The sequence below is a fragment of the Tenrec ecaudatus genome, chromosome 2 (genome assembly GCF_050624435.1).
Source record: "Tenrec ecaudatus isolate mTenEca1 chromosome 2, mTenEca1.hap1, whole genome shotgun sequence".
NCBI lineage: Eukaryota > Metazoa > Chordata > Mammalia > Afrosoricida > Tenrecidae > Tenrec > Tenrec ecaudatus.
Window position 1 is genome coordinate 190,089,892 of NC_134531.1, and position 16,739 is coordinate 190,106,630.

General features: G+C 48.6%; 1 protein-coding gene across 2 annotated transcripts in view; it reads left to right on the forward strand.

The window, feature by feature from the left end:
- The window catches only part of SFXN1 (sideroflexin 1), a 67,422-nt gene that overhangs the window by 22,514 nt on the left and 28,169 nt on the right, over nt 1-16,739 (forward strand). For both annotated transcript variants that reach the window (XM_075541976.1, XM_075541975.1), the window contains exons 3-7: nt 4,222-4,392; nt 6,236-6,334; nt 8,800-8,875; nt 10,732-10,817; nt 12,891-13,018. In XM_075541976.1, coding sequence (XP_075398091.1) covers nt 4,222-4,392; nt 6,236-6,334; nt 8,800-8,875; nt 10,732-10,817; nt 12,891-13,018 — 560 coding nt within the window. The remainder of the gene's footprint in view (nt 1-4,221; nt 4,393-6,235; nt 6,335-8,799; nt 8,876-10,731; nt 10,818-12,890; nt 13,019-16,739) is intronic.

Sequence of the window (16,739 nt, forward strand, 5' to 3'; positions counted from 1 at the left end):
CAGAGGGGCTGGTGGTTTCTAATGGTGACTTCGCAGTTAGCAGCCCAGTGCGTACTCATTACAGCACCAGGGCTCCTGAGCAGCATCACGTCGAAGTAGAAAGAGAGATGCAGATACTAACTTTTAGAACCTCCCCAGGGATATGGGTCAGCAGTGGGCAGTCTTCCTGTAAAGGTGATTGTTGCCTTCAAGTCTATTGTGACTTAGAGAGACCATGTCCAACAAAGTAGAGGTGCCCGTAGTGTTCCCTGCACTGTCATGCTACAGCTTGCCAGGTCTTTTCTCCTGCACAGCTGCTGCTGGGTTCGAACCACTAATGTTTCAGGTACCAGGTGCTGATGTAATTACCCATTGCACTCTCAGTAAGCACTTTTTCCCCTAAGGGACCAGATGTAATCATTTCAGGCTTTGTCCAATTTACTTCGTTGTTTGCTTGTTTTAGACAAGACAACCCCAACTCACTGTGATGTGATGTACCACTGAGCTCCAGGGAGCTCTCAGAGGCAGATTCTTCCAAAGGGGATTGCCAGGCCATTCTTCGGCATACTTGAACCATCAACCTTGCCGAGAGCAGCCCAGGGCATTAACCCTATCACACTGGCAGGCACACCGGCTTGTGGAAGCCTTTGTCTCATAGACACCCTAGCAACAGTCTGAGGTGTGGCATGCCCATCTCTGGCACCGATGCAAAGGAAGGAGAACGGAGGTAAAACACGGCAAGAGGGGTAGGGGAGAGGATGGAAAGTAAGGTCAGATTAATTAATACTCTTAGAGAACAAATGCAGAAGAGATGACAGCAAATGTTTAGGAGAGACTTTTCCTCAGAAGCCATGTCATTGGTATTCAAAGACCACCAGGGTTACCTGAAGTGACCAGGTGTCAGTAGAGCTTCCAGACAAAGAACAGGCCATGAAGAAGGAATTGGCTGCCCACTTCAGAGGAAGTAGTCCCTGAAAACTTTATAGATAGCAGCGGAGCACTGGGAGAGCCTGAATTCCCACACCTGGCGACACTATCGGCTTCCTGAGACAGTCTGTAGAGGAGCAGACAGCCTCATCGTGCTCCCAGGGAGCAGCTGGTGAGTTTTGAACCTCTGTCCTTACAATGAGCAGCCCAACACCTAACCCACGGTGCTACTAGATAGAAAGATAGATAGATTGTAGATACTGGATAGAAAAAGGCTCACTACGGTGGTGATGTCAGTTCTCCTCAGACGAAAGCAATTCCAGCCATAATACATTTCCCTATAAATGTGACAAAATGATCCTTAGGTTTATTGGTAATAATATACTGAGTAAAGGCATTGAGGGAGGGGAGGGAGGGGAGAAAAATAAGGTAAAGACAAGTAATGGAGTGAAGGAAACTGCCCAATAAAGTATTAAAAATCAGAAAAATGGTGGGTATTGTGGCACGAGAACATGTAGATAACTAATATCAATCATCATGAGAGCCAAGATGAGGATGATAAAAAGATACTCGAGTAGAGAGTGAGCAAAAGACATTAATTGAGGTGTAAACATAGGCATATACATATGCAAATACATTAATACGTAATGACAGGGATATAGGTCTATGTACATATATTCAGAGGTTAAGTATTAAGGTAGCAGGTAGACATTGGACCTCTACTCAAGTCCTTCCTTAATGCAAGACCATTTTGTTCTAATCAACTGGCATTCTGAGATGCTCACCTTCCGGACATGATCACTCAAGTCAAAATGGGAGCATAAGCTAATGTGGCGAAGAAAGCTGATGGTGCCTGGCTATTACAAGATATAGCGTCTGGGGTCTTAAAGGCTTGAAGTTAAACAAGTGGCCATCTAGCAGGGAAGCAACAAAGCCCACTTGGAAGAAGCACACCAGTCTGTGTGATCACAAGGTGTCAACAGGATCAGGTATCAGGCATCAGAAGACTCAAAACAAACAACTATTTTGATGTGAATGAGGGGGGAGTGTGGAGTGGAGACCCAAAACCCCTCTGTAGACAATTGGACAGTCCTTCACAGAAGGGTTACAAGGAATGGATGAGCCAGTCATGGTGCAGTATAGCACCAATGAAACACAACCTTCCTCTAGTCCTATAATGCTTTCTCCCACGCCACCCCCCACTATCATGACCCCAGTTCTACCTTACAAATCTGGCTAGAACAGAGCATGTACACTGCTACAGATTAGAGCTCTCGACACACGGGATGCAGGACAGATAACCCTTCAGGAACAGTAATGGAAGTAGCAATACCATGGGGGGGGGGGGGAGGGGGCGGGCTGGGGGCAAGGGGGGAAAGAAGGGAGAGAAAGGGGGAACTGATCGTAATGATCGACGTATAAAGCCCCCTCTGCCCTCCCCCTAGGATATGATCAACAAAAGAATGGATTAAGGGGGACAGCAGACAGTGTAATATATGAAAATAATAATAATTTATAAATTTTTAATGGTTCACGAGCTAGGGAGGGTGGGGGATAGAGGGGATGAAAGAGGCACTGATACCAAGGGCTCAAGTAGAAAGAAAATGTTTTGGAAATGATGATGGCAACATATGTATAAATATGCTGGATACCATTGATGTATTGATTATAAGAGCTGTAAGAGCCCCCAATAATATGATTTATTAAAAAATTTTAAAAGAGCATTCAGAGACAATGGAAATATTTACCTGTTAAATAATATTCTTCTCTGTGCCCCCCCCCTCCCAAATGACAGACCTGAAGTCTTAATATGTGACGTAGCATTTGTCCTTGCACATTTACTCCTCCTTTCAAAATAGCATTGGGGGTGGGAAAAGATTTACTCATGAGGGTATTTCTTCCTCGTGCTTTACAAATGTAAAGGATAATTAGAAGTCCTTAAACACTCCTGCTCTTGTATGATCAGACTGAATGTAGTGTTTGTAAGATGAGCTAGCGAAGGGTTTCCCAAAGTGGACGATACTGCACCTGGTGGACACTGGCGCGATCTGCAAAATCAGACACACCATCTTGGGCTAGGGGAGGGCATAGGAATGCTTTCAATTGCCCTGCGGGCACTGAGTAGATTTTTTTTTCCCCTTGAAAAGGAGGCAGTAGGCCAAATAAGTTTGGGAACCAATGATCTCGAATAATAATGACGCAGAGGAGTGTTCACCATATAGTCCGACTTTGAAAGGTACCAGCTGACACCTTGGCATCTGGAACAATGTACCGAATAGACACGTGGCATCTAGAAGGTAACAGAGAGAGAAAGTCTGCTTGCAGGACACTCACGGCGCTGGTGCATGGGCAAACGCCTGCGGACAACTGCCGGTGGTTTAATGTATTTCTCCATGGGAACAGTTCATTTGCTTTTCAATTTTGGACAACAAATGTGTTTGTTTCATAAGAAGAAAAAATAATGATGGACTTTTTTCCCTTGTCCAACTGCAGGTCTAGGCTGGTCTCTCAAAGTGCTCATTGGATCAGGAATGCCTCTTCTTCACCGCCGTGGCTTCGGTCCAGTTCATAGGCTCCCAAACTTGTTTGGCCTCTACCATCGCCTTTCCAAAAAGCATTACTCCGGGTCCTATTGCCAATGAAGAACTTTTGTACGAGAGCCCACCCTTTATTCAGGAGAATGTATACCAATTTCCTGCCATCCCGCTGATTCCCACTCATAGTGACCTTATAGGACAAGGTAAAACTGTCCTATGGGTGTCCCAGACATTAACTCTTCATGGGAGTAGAAAGTCTCGTCTTTCTGCTATAGAGCGGCTGGTGGTTTCAAACTACTGGCCTTGTGGTTAGCAGCCTGGGGAATAACCCACTACTCCTCCTGGGCTCCTTAGAATAAAGTATAGGTATCTGCCTTTACAGCCCCCCTGGATCATTCCAGTGCCCCTCTACCCCCCTGGGTGTCAGGACCCATTTTGGGAAACACTGGCAATTGGATAAAAATGTTTTAGCATTTGCAGTTTTCAAGAGTACATTTTAAGATCTGTAATCTAAGACAGACTGTTTCAACATTGAAGAAGGCGTCTCTGTTCTACAAGATACATTTTCTGCTTTTCCAAATTGCAGGTCCTTGGAGTGTGGGTTTGAAGTGGCCATGCAGGTACTTCCTGACCTGTTTGTATCATCAGATTCCTGTTAGTTCCCGGGCACAGCTGTTTAGAGAAACATCAGCTTCAGACCCGTAGAGGCTACTGGTCTCTAGGACACGGAGAGACTCGACACGAACTGTCACCCACGTGGTTTGTTGTTTTTTCCTAGGCAAGGAATAGTGCCCCCAGGTCTGACAGAAAATGAACTGTGGAGAGCAAAGTACGTCTACGATTCCGCTTTCCATCCTGACACTGGCGAGAAGATGATTTTGATAGGCAGAATGTCAGCTCAGGTTCCAATGAACATGACCATCACAGGCTGCATGATGACCTTTTACAGGTAAGGCATGCTCCATGGGGGGGCGGGAGCTGAAAGCCCACGTTAAAGTCTCACTTCATCTTTCACTCCATTGTGGGACCTGCTTGACCTCTCCCCACTGCGTTCTTGTCATGACTCAAGGAGCCCTGGATGGTGCGAATAATTAACAAGCTTGGGTGCTCACCAAGAAGTCAGTCGTTCAAATCTACTGAGAGGCACCTCAGAAGAAAATCTGGTGGTCTGCCTTTGGCAACTCAGCCCATGAAAATCCCTGTGGAGTGTAGTTCTGCTCTGACATTCATGGGGTCAGGATCCACTCCATGGAGACTGGTTTTTCACTGTTCAAAAGGAGCTTCAATTTTCCCCTAAATCTGAGCTGTTGAGTTAGTCCGGGTGGACTAGAGAAACAAATCCAGAGACACTCCTATGTGTATAAGAGAGAGTTTTATATCACAGAGTAATTATATATTAAGAAAACATCCCAGCCCAGGCCGGTTCAAGTCATAAGTCCGATATTAGCCTATATGTCTGATACCAGTCCATAAATTCCTCTTCAGACTCACACACCACATGGGAAGATCACAGGCCAGTAGGTGGAAAGTCTTGTGGATCCAGTGGTGGTGGAAGCATCTCAGAGCTGGCATGGGTCTCCATGTGGCATCTCCAGCTCCAGGGTTCTGGCTCATCAGCGTAGCTCCATGTGGCTTGTCAACAGGAATGTGTAGCAGAGAGTCTGAGTCTGGCCTCCAGTGAGCTATTTATCTCTGTTGCACCTCCAAATGAGGTCATCAAACTTCCACCCAACCGACAGGCTAAACTACCCTTTCACGCTTAATAGTCTCAAGTCGCTTAATAGTCTCAAGTCGACACCAGATAATGTAACCCCCACAGCCCCCAAGAAAATGAGCAGGGGGGAAAGAAAGCGGTGATGCTCTTGGCTTACAGCTTAGGGGACCTAATGGAAAACGCCCACCCTCCTCAACCAAAGGGCTACTTTGATGGATGCGTTTGCGCGTCATTTGCACAAATAGGCCGCAAAACCACCCCGAGATGTGTCTCTCCTGTGTGGGAGCATAAACAATGAATTCCCTGGTGCAGCTCAGTGGGTGCCTGATTGATCTCTTAGTTCTCCCTTTAGTTCTGGGGGCCCCCATGGTGTAGTGATTATGGTCTGCAGTTTAAAGCCATCAGCCGCTTAGTGGGAGAAAGATGGGGCTTTCTACGCCTGTAATGAGCTACACTCTTGGAAACTCACAAGGGCAGTTCTACCCTGTCCTGCAGAGTCCCTGTGAATTGGCATCAACCCAACATGCCAGAGATTCATAAGAGAAAGACGGAGAATGGAAAACGGAGGAGGAATGGACAGACAAATTCACTTTAATCCATTCAAGTAGATATAGAGATTATTACAAAAGGCTAGGGCTGGTTGGCCTACAATTGGCTAATTTCCTCCCTAAGACAAGGGAGCTGACCTTTATTGAGTGCCTACTGTGTGCTGGTATAATGCAGACAATTAAGTGTTGGCTATTAACCAAAAGGCTAGCGGCTTGACCCTGCCCACAGGCGCTCTAGCAGAAGGCCCAGTGACGCTGCCCAAAGGTCAGAGCCATGCCGCAGTTCTGCTCGGTACCGCTGTGCCAGCCCCTCTTACATTACCTCTTACTTCATGCTCAGAATCGCTCTCTGAGCACAGAGCTGAAGGAGGACAGGGAGGCGCAGGGGCTAGACAGCTGCTCCATCAGGCTTATCTCACATTGGGGGCCAGAACACACAGTCTTTCCTGGGTCGCTGATGTTCATGTTTCCTGCCCCGGAGGCAAGGAGGTCACCAGGCATGCTGCTGATACAACGTGTGTTCTGCCCAGGTCCACGCCTGCGGTGCTCTTCTGGCAGTGGGTTAACCAGTCCTTCAACGCCATTGTAAACTACACCAACAGAAGCGGAGACGCCCCTCTCACCGTCAAGTAAGGCTTCTGGGCCCCTCTCCTTCAGCTGTCATCTGTCCTTCCTCTCGCTGTGTGGTGACACGCCACTGTTTAGAAATCTGTATAAATTGTCTCTAACATCTAGAGTACTAGATAGCGTATTTTAAATAAGGTATCTCTTTTCTTCCTTTTCTATTAAAATAACTTTTGGGGGTTTTTGTTTTGTTTTAACCAAAATCCAGACTTTAGGTCCTGGGGTAGTGCAAATGTTTCCACTTGTCTCCTAACCAAAAGGTTGGTGGTTCGCATCAACCAGTGGTGTCGTGATCCACTTCCAAATAAGATGACACAGCCCTTGAAACAATCGGAAGCGCATTGCATGAGACACACGTGGGGTCACCGTGAACTGGAGCTGGGTTTGGATTTTGTTTGTTCCCCTCAGACATTGTTTCCAACGCTGAAAGGGCACGGAAAGCGTAACCCACCTCCCGAGCCTTCAGACTCACTCCCCAGGAGAGCACACACTCAGGGGTGGCCTATGGGAAGTGGGGAGCCTACGGGAAGGCCCCCTCAGCCTCAGAAGTAGCGGGGTCCACCACCCTGTGGGAGCGGTTTCCAGGGAAGCGACCGACAGAAAGCATCGGGTTTCTGAATGATGGGAAAATTGACGACAGATATGCCCGTGGCTGTGCAGTGGGAGGAATGCATTGGTGTCCTTAAGTGGTACCCGTGGGAGAAACCATTGAACTGCTGAGGGCTGCAGCTCTCGATGCTTCGTCCCCCGGAGCATGCACGCATACCTGCACAAGGTCTTGTGGTTCTTTTTAAGTTCGTACATGCCAGACAAGCACCAGCAGGTCTTCCTGTGTAGCTTTTTTTTAAATCGTTTTATTAGGGGCTCATACAACTCTTATCACAGTCCACATATACATCAATTGTATAAAGCACATTTGTACATTCATTGCCCTCATCATTCTCAACACATTTGCTCTCCACTTAAGCCTCTGGCATCAGGTCCTCATTTTTCCCCTTCCTCCCCACTCCCCCTCCCTCAATTTATAAATTATGATTTTGTCATATCTTGCCCTGTCTGATGTCTCCTTTCACTCACTTTTCTGTTGTCCATCCCCCAAGGAGGAGGTCACATGTAGATCCTTGTAATTGGGTCCCCCTTTCCACCCCACCCTCCCTCTAACCTCCCAGTATCACCACTCATACCCCTGGTCCTGAAGGGATCATCCGCCCTGGATTCCTTGTGTTTCTGGTTCCTATCTGTACCAGTGTCCATGCTCTAGTTTTTATTGACATCATAACACTGAGTCATGCTGGTGTGCCCTCATCCTCATTGCATGGTAACCAGTACCTGCTCTCGTGAGAGTGGATTTCCCTGGCCCCAGCCGTGATAACCACGAGTGAATACTAATTTCTCTATGTTGCTCATGTCATGCCACAAAAGTGAACTTGCACGTAATAGGTATATTTCATTCAACATAATATCCTCTGGGCTCGTCAACATTTTGAGATGTTTCAGGAATTCATTTTCTTTTTCCACTCAATAGTATTCCATTGGAGCCCTGGTGGTATATGGTTATATGTTGGACTTCAATCCACAATGTCAGCAGTTCAAAACCATTAGCCTGTCCTCAGGAGGAAGACAGGGCATTCTCTGCCCTAAAGAGTTAGAGTATTGGAAACATGCAGGGGCAGTTTGACCCCGTCCCATAGGGTCGCGATGAGTCAGTCACCTTCGCCTCGCAGCCTCCCTTTTTCTCATTCTTCCATCGTCCACCAATGGGCACTCAGATTGTTTCTTGGCCATTGTGCATAGTGAAAACAGGCACCAACAGCTCTTTCAAGTTTGCTTCTGGTGAAAACGTTTTAGACAGGCTAAAGAGATTAGGCACACACACCCGCCTCCCCCATAAAAAGGCCTGACTGGTATGAGCCTGGAAAATGTTTTCTGCTTCTTGTGGTGTTTACAGCTGCTTTGATAGCCCTGCTCTTCCCCCAGCCTCCCCGGAGGTCGGGCTATTGAAGTCATTATCTCTAGCCCGTGGATTTAACTTTTCTCACCTTAAAGCTATCATTGCGTTTGCTCGACGGTGCTCTGAAGACGGGGCTTGCAGCATGTTTATGGCCATCGTAACATAGGTAGAGTCGCAATTCACGTTCCGTCTGTGCACGACTATTTTGAGACGTTGTCTTTCTAAAGCAAATATGCTACAAGCATGTAGCAGGATCCTGCCCACTGTGGCTCCTGGGCCGTCCCCACCCAACCCACACACATTCTGTCTGTCTGCCTCGATTCGTTTATCCTGAAGTTCCATGTGAAGAATCCCGTTCTTTAAGAGCCCACTTGCTTCATAAGGAGCAATGCGTGCGGCTCTGTAGACTCTCCATTCGGGATCAGGATCCTTTACCTTCGCCATCGTCTCTTCCCAAAGGATGAAGTAGCCTTTCCTCCTGTGCACGTGTGATTTGTGCAATATTCCTTTTCTCCTCAGCGAGCTGGGAACAGCCTATGTTTCTGCAACGACGGGCGCCGTAGCGACAGCTCTAGGACTTAATGCACTCACCAAGGTACTGGTGATTTTTATTTCTGATATGTTTTTAATTTCAATTTTATGAAAGTGTCTTATTTTGCTCTTGCCTGTCTGGCTCCAAGGTCCTTTTTCATTCATAGATGTGGTTCAAGTCTGAACACGGTTGGCTTGGTATTATTATTGAAGATCCTGCGTGGTGCAAAGGGTTAGGCACTCGGCTGCCAACGAGAAGGCTGCAGATTTGAGTTCGCCCACAGTGCCTCAGCAGAAAGGCCTGGCAACCTGCTTCTAAAGGACCAGCCCTGGACATCCCCATGGAGCCTATTTCTAGCCTGACCCACACGGGGTCACCACCAGTCCGAATCCGCTAGTTGTCATTGTGAAGGTTTTCAGCTGCACCCTTTAAGTTCTATCTTGCTTCAACTTGGGAAGGGTTGTGACCAAGAAGACGTTGGTCTGTGTCTGACACTGTGTATCAGTCTGAACCAGTGGTTCTCAACCTTCCTCATGCTGCCACCCTTTCATACAGTTCCTCATGTGGTGGTGACGCCCCAACCATAAAGTTATTTTTATTGCTACTTCATAACTGTAGTTGGCTACTGTTATGAATCTTCATGCCAATATCTGATATGCAGGATGTATTTTCATTGTTACAAATTGAACATAATGAAAGCATAGTGATTAATCACAAAAGCAATATGTCATTAGATATTGTGAAATAGTTATTTCTAATGACAAATAAATGAAATTTTGTCTTGAAGCATGGTGTAGCACGGGTAACAGTCTTCACGCCGGGTATGTGGCGTATCTGCATGTGGGTGGACTTACCTGGAGATGGATAGAGAGAGGTGTCTCGGTTCCATCAGAAATATGTGGTTTCCGATGCTCTTAGCGACCTCGGTGAAAGGGTTGTTCGACCCCTAAAGAGGTTGCGACCCACAGGTTGAGAACCGCTGTCTGAATGCTCAAACATCCCAGCACAAGCACTCCAGGAGCCCAGCCAGGTTGTGTAGCCTCAGGCCACATGTCTAAAGAGACAGAGTAGCCGACCTCTGACCTCAGGACAGCGACCCTTCAGCCACCCGGAGATGCAACCACATCATCCCAGTGGGTCCATGCAGAGATAGGAAAGGAGCCCGGAGACCAGTGTGGAAAGTGACCCGTCTCTAAAGACTGTGACATCCACTGCAACGCATGACGACACATCGCCCAAGCCTTACCGTCTGCACAGGGTGTCCTGGTGGCGCAGTGGGCTGCCACTCACCGATGAGTAAGCTGGTCCATGGGAGAAAGAGGTGGCTTTCTGCCCCCATAAAGAGGGACAGTCTCAGAAACCACAGAAGCAGCTCTACCCTACTATAGGGTCACTACAGGTCAGAACCGACTTGGTGGAAGTGAGTTCAGTTTGCTGGGTTGTTTTGATTTTTAATCATGTTTTTTAAAACTTCGCCAGCACGTTCCAGCCCATTGTTGCAGCTGCTGTGCCAGTCGGCCTCGTCAAAGTCTCACCGCCCTCAAAGGCTCCCCGTTTCACCCCATGATGCCCTTCCCGGACACGCATTCCTCCTGACCACGTGTCCAATGGAACCAGTTTAGACAGTGGTCTGTATTGACCCATATCATCTTATTGGCTCGTGTTCTGGAAGTGGGTCTACAAGTCTTTCTTCCGATTCTTTCCCTGTCTGGAAGCAGAGTACCTGTCCACCGGGGGTTACCCTGCTGGCATCTGAAATACCGATGGGCTGTCTTCCAGTATCGTAGCAACGCATACAGTCCCGCAGTTATCGGTGGGTGCATAAACCGCACCCTGAATGCTTCCGTTTTCATGAAAAAAATGTGTCCATAGTGTCATACAGGAAATAAAATAATGCTTTGTCTTTCTCTTCTCTGCAGCACGTCTCACCCCTGATAGGCCGGTTTGTGCCCTTCGCTGCTGTGGCTGCTGCTAATTGTATTAACATTCCACTGATGAGGCAGAGGTGAGGTGGTTGACCCCGGAGAGCGACTTATGCTTGGTGACAGAGTCTCCATGTTTATGAGCTCTGGCGAATGCTTTGAACATTTCCCTTTAATGTGTACAAATGAAATGACACGAATTCTGGAATCTGCTTCAGATTCCTATGGAATGAGGGGTGGGGAAGGAGTCCTGGTGGCGTTGCGGTTACGCATTGGGCTGCCAACCCCAAGGATTGTAGTTCAAAACCACCAGACACTCCATGGGAGAAAGAGGAGGCCGTCTACTCCCACAAACAACAGGGACAGTTCTGCCCTGTCCCACAGGGTCACGATGAGTCAGAATTGACTCCCTGGCAGGGCGTTTGGTTTAGTTTGCCAGATGGGAATTGGTGGCCCAAATGGTTTCCACTGGTCAAAAGGTTGGCTCCTTGAACCCACTACGTGGTGCCAGGAAGAAAGCCCTGGTCATCTCCTCCTATGAAGATCACAGTCACGTCAGCCCCGGGGGCACCGTGCTGCTCTGGAGTCAGAGTTCCCCGGACAGGGGTCGATGTCTTTCTGGGTGTGAGTCGGGGGCTGGGATCATCGATGGCACAGGGTTAGCCGGGGCTGCTCCATCTAGAAGCAGGGTGACCAGTAGCGGGGAGCTTAGTTTGTGCTTCTCCCTGTTTCTACATAATGAAAAGGTTAAAATGTGCATATTTCAACTCTGCCATTTTGCTGGATAGGACTAGGTAAAAGCCTTTTCTCTAAAATAAATTCTCTTTCCCTAGCATTTTCTCTTGGGACTCAAAGTAATATTAACTTGTATTCCTGGAAGCTTCTTCTTCTTTTTTAAAAAAAAAATCAGAACTGACAAAAATTAAAGGAGGAGAAGAAGGAATAGAGAAAGAAAAAAGCATTTCAGAACGGAGAAGGAAAAACAGGCTACGAATAGGAGTTACGATGATCATGTCAGTAGCTAGAGTTAATCAATAGACAGTGGTGCCACAAGACTCCCTTTACGCCAGGACACTGGACTTAGGCACGAGTCCCTTTCTCCCTTGGAAAGTGGTTCAAATTGCACATTAGCATAGGAATTAGCCTTTTCTTTGAATGAGCAGATTCGCCCTTTAAATCACATTGTTATTTAGACAGAAAAAGAAACATATCTTTTTTTATCATTTTTTATTGGGGGCTTGTACAGCTCATCACAATGCACACATCGAGTCCATCAGGCATGTTTGTACATATGTTGCCTTCATTCTTTTCTAGACATTTACTTCCTTTTGAGCCCTTGGTAGCAGCTCTCCCCACTCCTCCTGCCTCCCCCACCCTCATAATCCCCTGATAGATTGTACATTGTTATTATTTACATCTCTCACACCAACCGCTGTCTGCCTCCCCCCATGTTTTCTGTTGTTCTTCACCCTGTAGAGGGGTGTATGGTTATGTGTTGATCATTGCGATCAGTTCCCCCTTTCTCCCGTCCCCTCCCCTTCTTCCCCCTCCCCTTCTGGTACCACTATTCCCACTCCTACTCCTGGAGTCTGTGTTGTGAGCGCCCATCCCTTTCTATACCTGTGTACATGGTCCAGTCTAGTCTGAACTGAGAAGCAGCACTGGGTCATGATCATGGGGGTTGAGGAAGCCTCAAGGAACCAGCGGAATATAGTGTGCTTCATTGATGTTTTACTGCACCCTGGTGACTCATCCCTTCTCTGTGGGCCCTCTGTGGGGGGATTGAAGAAACATATCTTTTTTGGAAGTGTCCTAGCATTATTTTACTTTTTGAGTCTAACAACACAGGGATGGTATTAAAAATTAGGCTTGTCGCTGCCAAATATGATACTTACGGAGATGTATGGTGGCATCGTGGGCTACTGTCAGGTCAGCAGTTCAAAACCACTCCAAGGGAGAAAGATGAGGCTTTCTACTCCCATAAAGATTTACAGCCTTCAGAAACCCACAAGGGCTGTTGGAATTGACTAGATGACAGTGAGTTTAGCGTTTGGGTCTTGGATTAAATTGGAACTCAACCAACCAACCAACCTAGTAATATCCCAAGTCCTTTCAGAGAGGCATCTGTGAACGGCTCTGTGTGTTTTGCTCTGCAGAGAACTCAAGGTTGGCATCCCTGTCACTGATGAAAATGGGAACCGCTTGGGCGAATCAGCGAATGCTGCGAAACAAGCCATCACTCAAGTCGTGGTCTCCAGAATCCTCATGGCCGCCCCTGGCATGGGTCAGTAGAGCCTTGTCCTCATCCACTCACTCACTGACTGCATGTCCAACGGCCCCGGTCACAGCCGTGAACATGGACTGACCCAACCAAGAGCACAGCACACAGGCAGACCGCCAGCGGGTGGAAGTAGATGACTGCACTGTGTTCTGTCACAGGGTCTAGTTGGCTAACAGTCTGAATTCAGGGGCGACTCCAGGGGAGGTCCTTGGTTGCCTATTTCTGCTTCTCATAACTGATGGCCCTCAGAGTGCTGGGCACATAGACAGATCTATCCTCCTTCATTCAATAGTCTGTCTTCCCCCACACATGCTTCCTTTTGTGTCGAAACTGCTGTTTCTCTAACTTGGTCGAGATGAGGTTTAAACCATACCTTATACTGATAAGGCCTCGTGAACATAACAGAGAAAACCGCAGCCCCACACACTATTGCAGACACCCACCACAATTGGGGTCCGGATGCTAACACATTCTTGGGCACAAAGGTGGCAGACTACATACTCCAGTCCATCCCATGGGCTAAGGGAGAAAAGAGACAGGGCGCACTGGAGTGGAGTAGACAGGATGACTCGGGAAGAAGACCTGAGAACAGGAAGAGCTTGAGCCAAGGGGCTGGCCAGGGGGGAGCATTCTGAACGGGGGGCAGGGGGCGCAGCAAGCGAGGTGGTCTTTCAAGCAGGCAGCTGGTGCAGAGAGAGTGAGGTGGGGAGCAGTGGGAAGGGAGCATGGTGGTCGCGGTGCTGGTCCTTGGAGCCCTGGCTTCTCATTCAGTGGTCAGGCGTCATAGAGGGTTTTGAGGAGCAGGGTGGCATGGCCCAGCACACATGTGGCTGCAGGGTTGAGAGCAGGCTGCAGGGAGGAGGGCAGGTGGGAGGAGAGGGGTCAGGAAGCCATTGTGCTCAGGGAAGAGCTGAAGATGGGTTAGGCCAGGGAGATGGCTGGGGTGGTGTGAGAACTTGAAGGGAGAGAATTAGATCTTCATGAATCTTGAAAACACAAACCCCAAAGGCCTTGGGTAGCTGTAATTCTACGGAAGAGTGGTTTGCATCAATTTTAAATCCCTGGAACACAGGTCACGCCGAGGTGGTTAGTCATGAGCACCTAGCTGCTGCTCAGTTGTGTCCATGAGACTTGGAGTCCTTGTGAATAAAAGTGGGAAATCCTGCTCGGTTCTAGTCCCACTGAGAAGCTCCAGTCCGACCCTGAGACTCCTCAGAACCACCCTCAGGCCAGGGGCCTAGAGAAGGTCTCAGACTTAGAAATCAGAGTCCTTGAGGCTTGCCTTGCTCTTGAGAGAGAAAAACAAAACAGGATCGGAATTCATGTGCTTGACTGAATCACATAACCTAGATGGAAGTGCTGCTGCTGCTGCTGGGAGCCTTGCGTTGGTTCCGATGCCCAGCGACCCTAAGTTGTGCAACAGAACAAAGTGCTGCCTGGTCCTGCGGCGTTTGAGTCCTTGGTTGCCGCGACGAAGGCCACCACCCCAGTAGGCTCTTCCTGTGTCACCACCCTTTGCTCTACCAAATAGGATGGCAGGTCTCTCGTGGTCATGTAGCCAACGATCCCGAGGCAAAGTCTTACCCTCTGGATCCCGAGGAGCATTCTGGCTGAGCTTCTCCCGAGGCAACGTTGGCTGCTCTTCCGGCAGCCCATGCCGCTTTGATCGGCGCTGCCAAGCCCACCACTTCTCTGGCCTTCCTTTCCCTTTTACGGGCACGGGAGGCAATGGAGACACTGTCGCTTGTGTCAGGCGCACCGGAGTCCTCCAAGTGACTCCCTTGCCCTTCAACACATTAAAGAGGTCTGTGCAGCCGATGTACCCAATGCGGCGTGACACGTGCTTTCCTGATAGCCATTTCCAGCATGGACTGTGGACCCCCATGAAATGACATCCCTGACCGCTTCGATCTTCCTCCATTTATCTTGATGTTGTCTCCTGGGCCAGCTGGGAGGACCAAATGCTCTTTGTTGACTAACACCGAGCCTTCCGGAAAGCCCACGTCATTAGGTTTGCCCGCAAATACTTTTGCTGCTTCTAAGTTTCTTTCTGTCACCGTGAGCCTGCACTAGCAGACAAGAGCAGGTACCCAAAGACAGAGGAAAACAGGCCACTTTGAGACATGGGGTGTTGGCATCCCTGCTGTGACAGAGAGCCTCCCCACCCCTCATTCACATTGTCTGGTTATCTGAGTGCCTTGGTCCCTTGAGGGACACCAGTGTGGACTGTCATTGAAGAGTCCCCAGAGTCCAGGATCCTTGGGAGAAGCGAATTGAGGAACTTCAGGGCTGACCAAATAAAGTGATATGCCCACCAGATGGCAGTGTTTCACAACTATTTAGAGGAGCCAATGTGTTCATCTTATGGAGTGGGGTGGGGAGGGGACTAGACACCCACCCTCAAGAGGGAAGCAGGGCAGGGTGGGCACTTCCAGGGGGGCACCTTTAGTGAGGTCGCTCGGCAGCAATTAGAGAAATCTCAGACTCTGAGGGGGGTCTTTACTTCTAGAGGTGTTTGTCTTGTTGAGGCTTATGTGAGGTACCTTTAGGACACTGGGTGCCATTCTCTGCAGAGTATGTAAAACAGGCAGGCTCTAAATAGTTAAGTCTTCTTATTTGAGCTGTCTGAAAAGTAATTGGCTATGAAAAAGTAAAACTGAATTTGACACTGGATGTGGCGTTTATTTTGCTCATTGGCCCAGCCTGCTGTGCAGATCTAAACAGCCTGGGGCCAGGACAGGCCACCGTGCACACTAGCACACGGTGCGTAGCTGTCACAGCTTGCCACTAGTCTACGAGGGCTTGGGGAGCGCACCCTGGGGCTGCCGCCCGCTGCTTTTCAGCTCTTTGGTCCTGGATCTGCTTGTAGCTTTGAGCTTTGTTTTGTTCGGCTTTTCTCTCCTGTTTTGAAATACCTCGCTCTTCTTGGGGTCCCCTCAGCCCAACAGTTCATTTTCTAGCACTTACATGATTTTCGACCCTGCTTAGTCCCCAGAGAAGCGACATCTCCCAGACCCAGTGCACTGACAAAGATGAGGACAGAAGCCTGAGACGCTGAGAAGCCCAGAACTTTCCCAGAACCCCCCAGCTAGCCAGTGATCCAGCCTGGATTGGAGCAGATGTGCCCGACTCAAGACAAGTGTCTTCACAGACACCTCCCACAGCCCCACCCCCAGGGCCAGGAGTCCCCCTTTCATCTTCTTAGGTTTCTGTCTTAGACCTGTCCTTAAAAACGCCACCACAGTCGGATAGCTTTAAAGAACCTAATTATTCTCCTCTTGCAGCTCTGGAGGGGGGCCAGCTGTGGCGATGGCCTCTGGGGGCCGCCGAGTTTGAGATGCTCACTAGCAGTTCCGCAGTTGCCTTGCTAATTATGTGGGGATGGGGGCGGGGGGTGTTTCAAAAGATGTTTGGGAAAGTGGAATGGAAAGATCACGGCATTTTCCCACACATGTTCTGGAGGCCCTCGGTGCATTCTGTCTCGTTGTGATGGAATTGTCTTCTGTTTTCCCTTTTGGTCAGATACCACCCAGAAAGGATTAGGTTTGCCCCCCCCCACCCCCGCCCCCTCTAGCATGACCTCATGAACATAGCATAGAAAACTCCCCTGTTTCCAAACAGGATTATATTCATAGGTACAGGAACAGAACTTCAACATAAATCATAACAAATCACGGGAGCACAACCTAACCCCACACGTCAGGGAAGGTGCCATGTGTCGGTA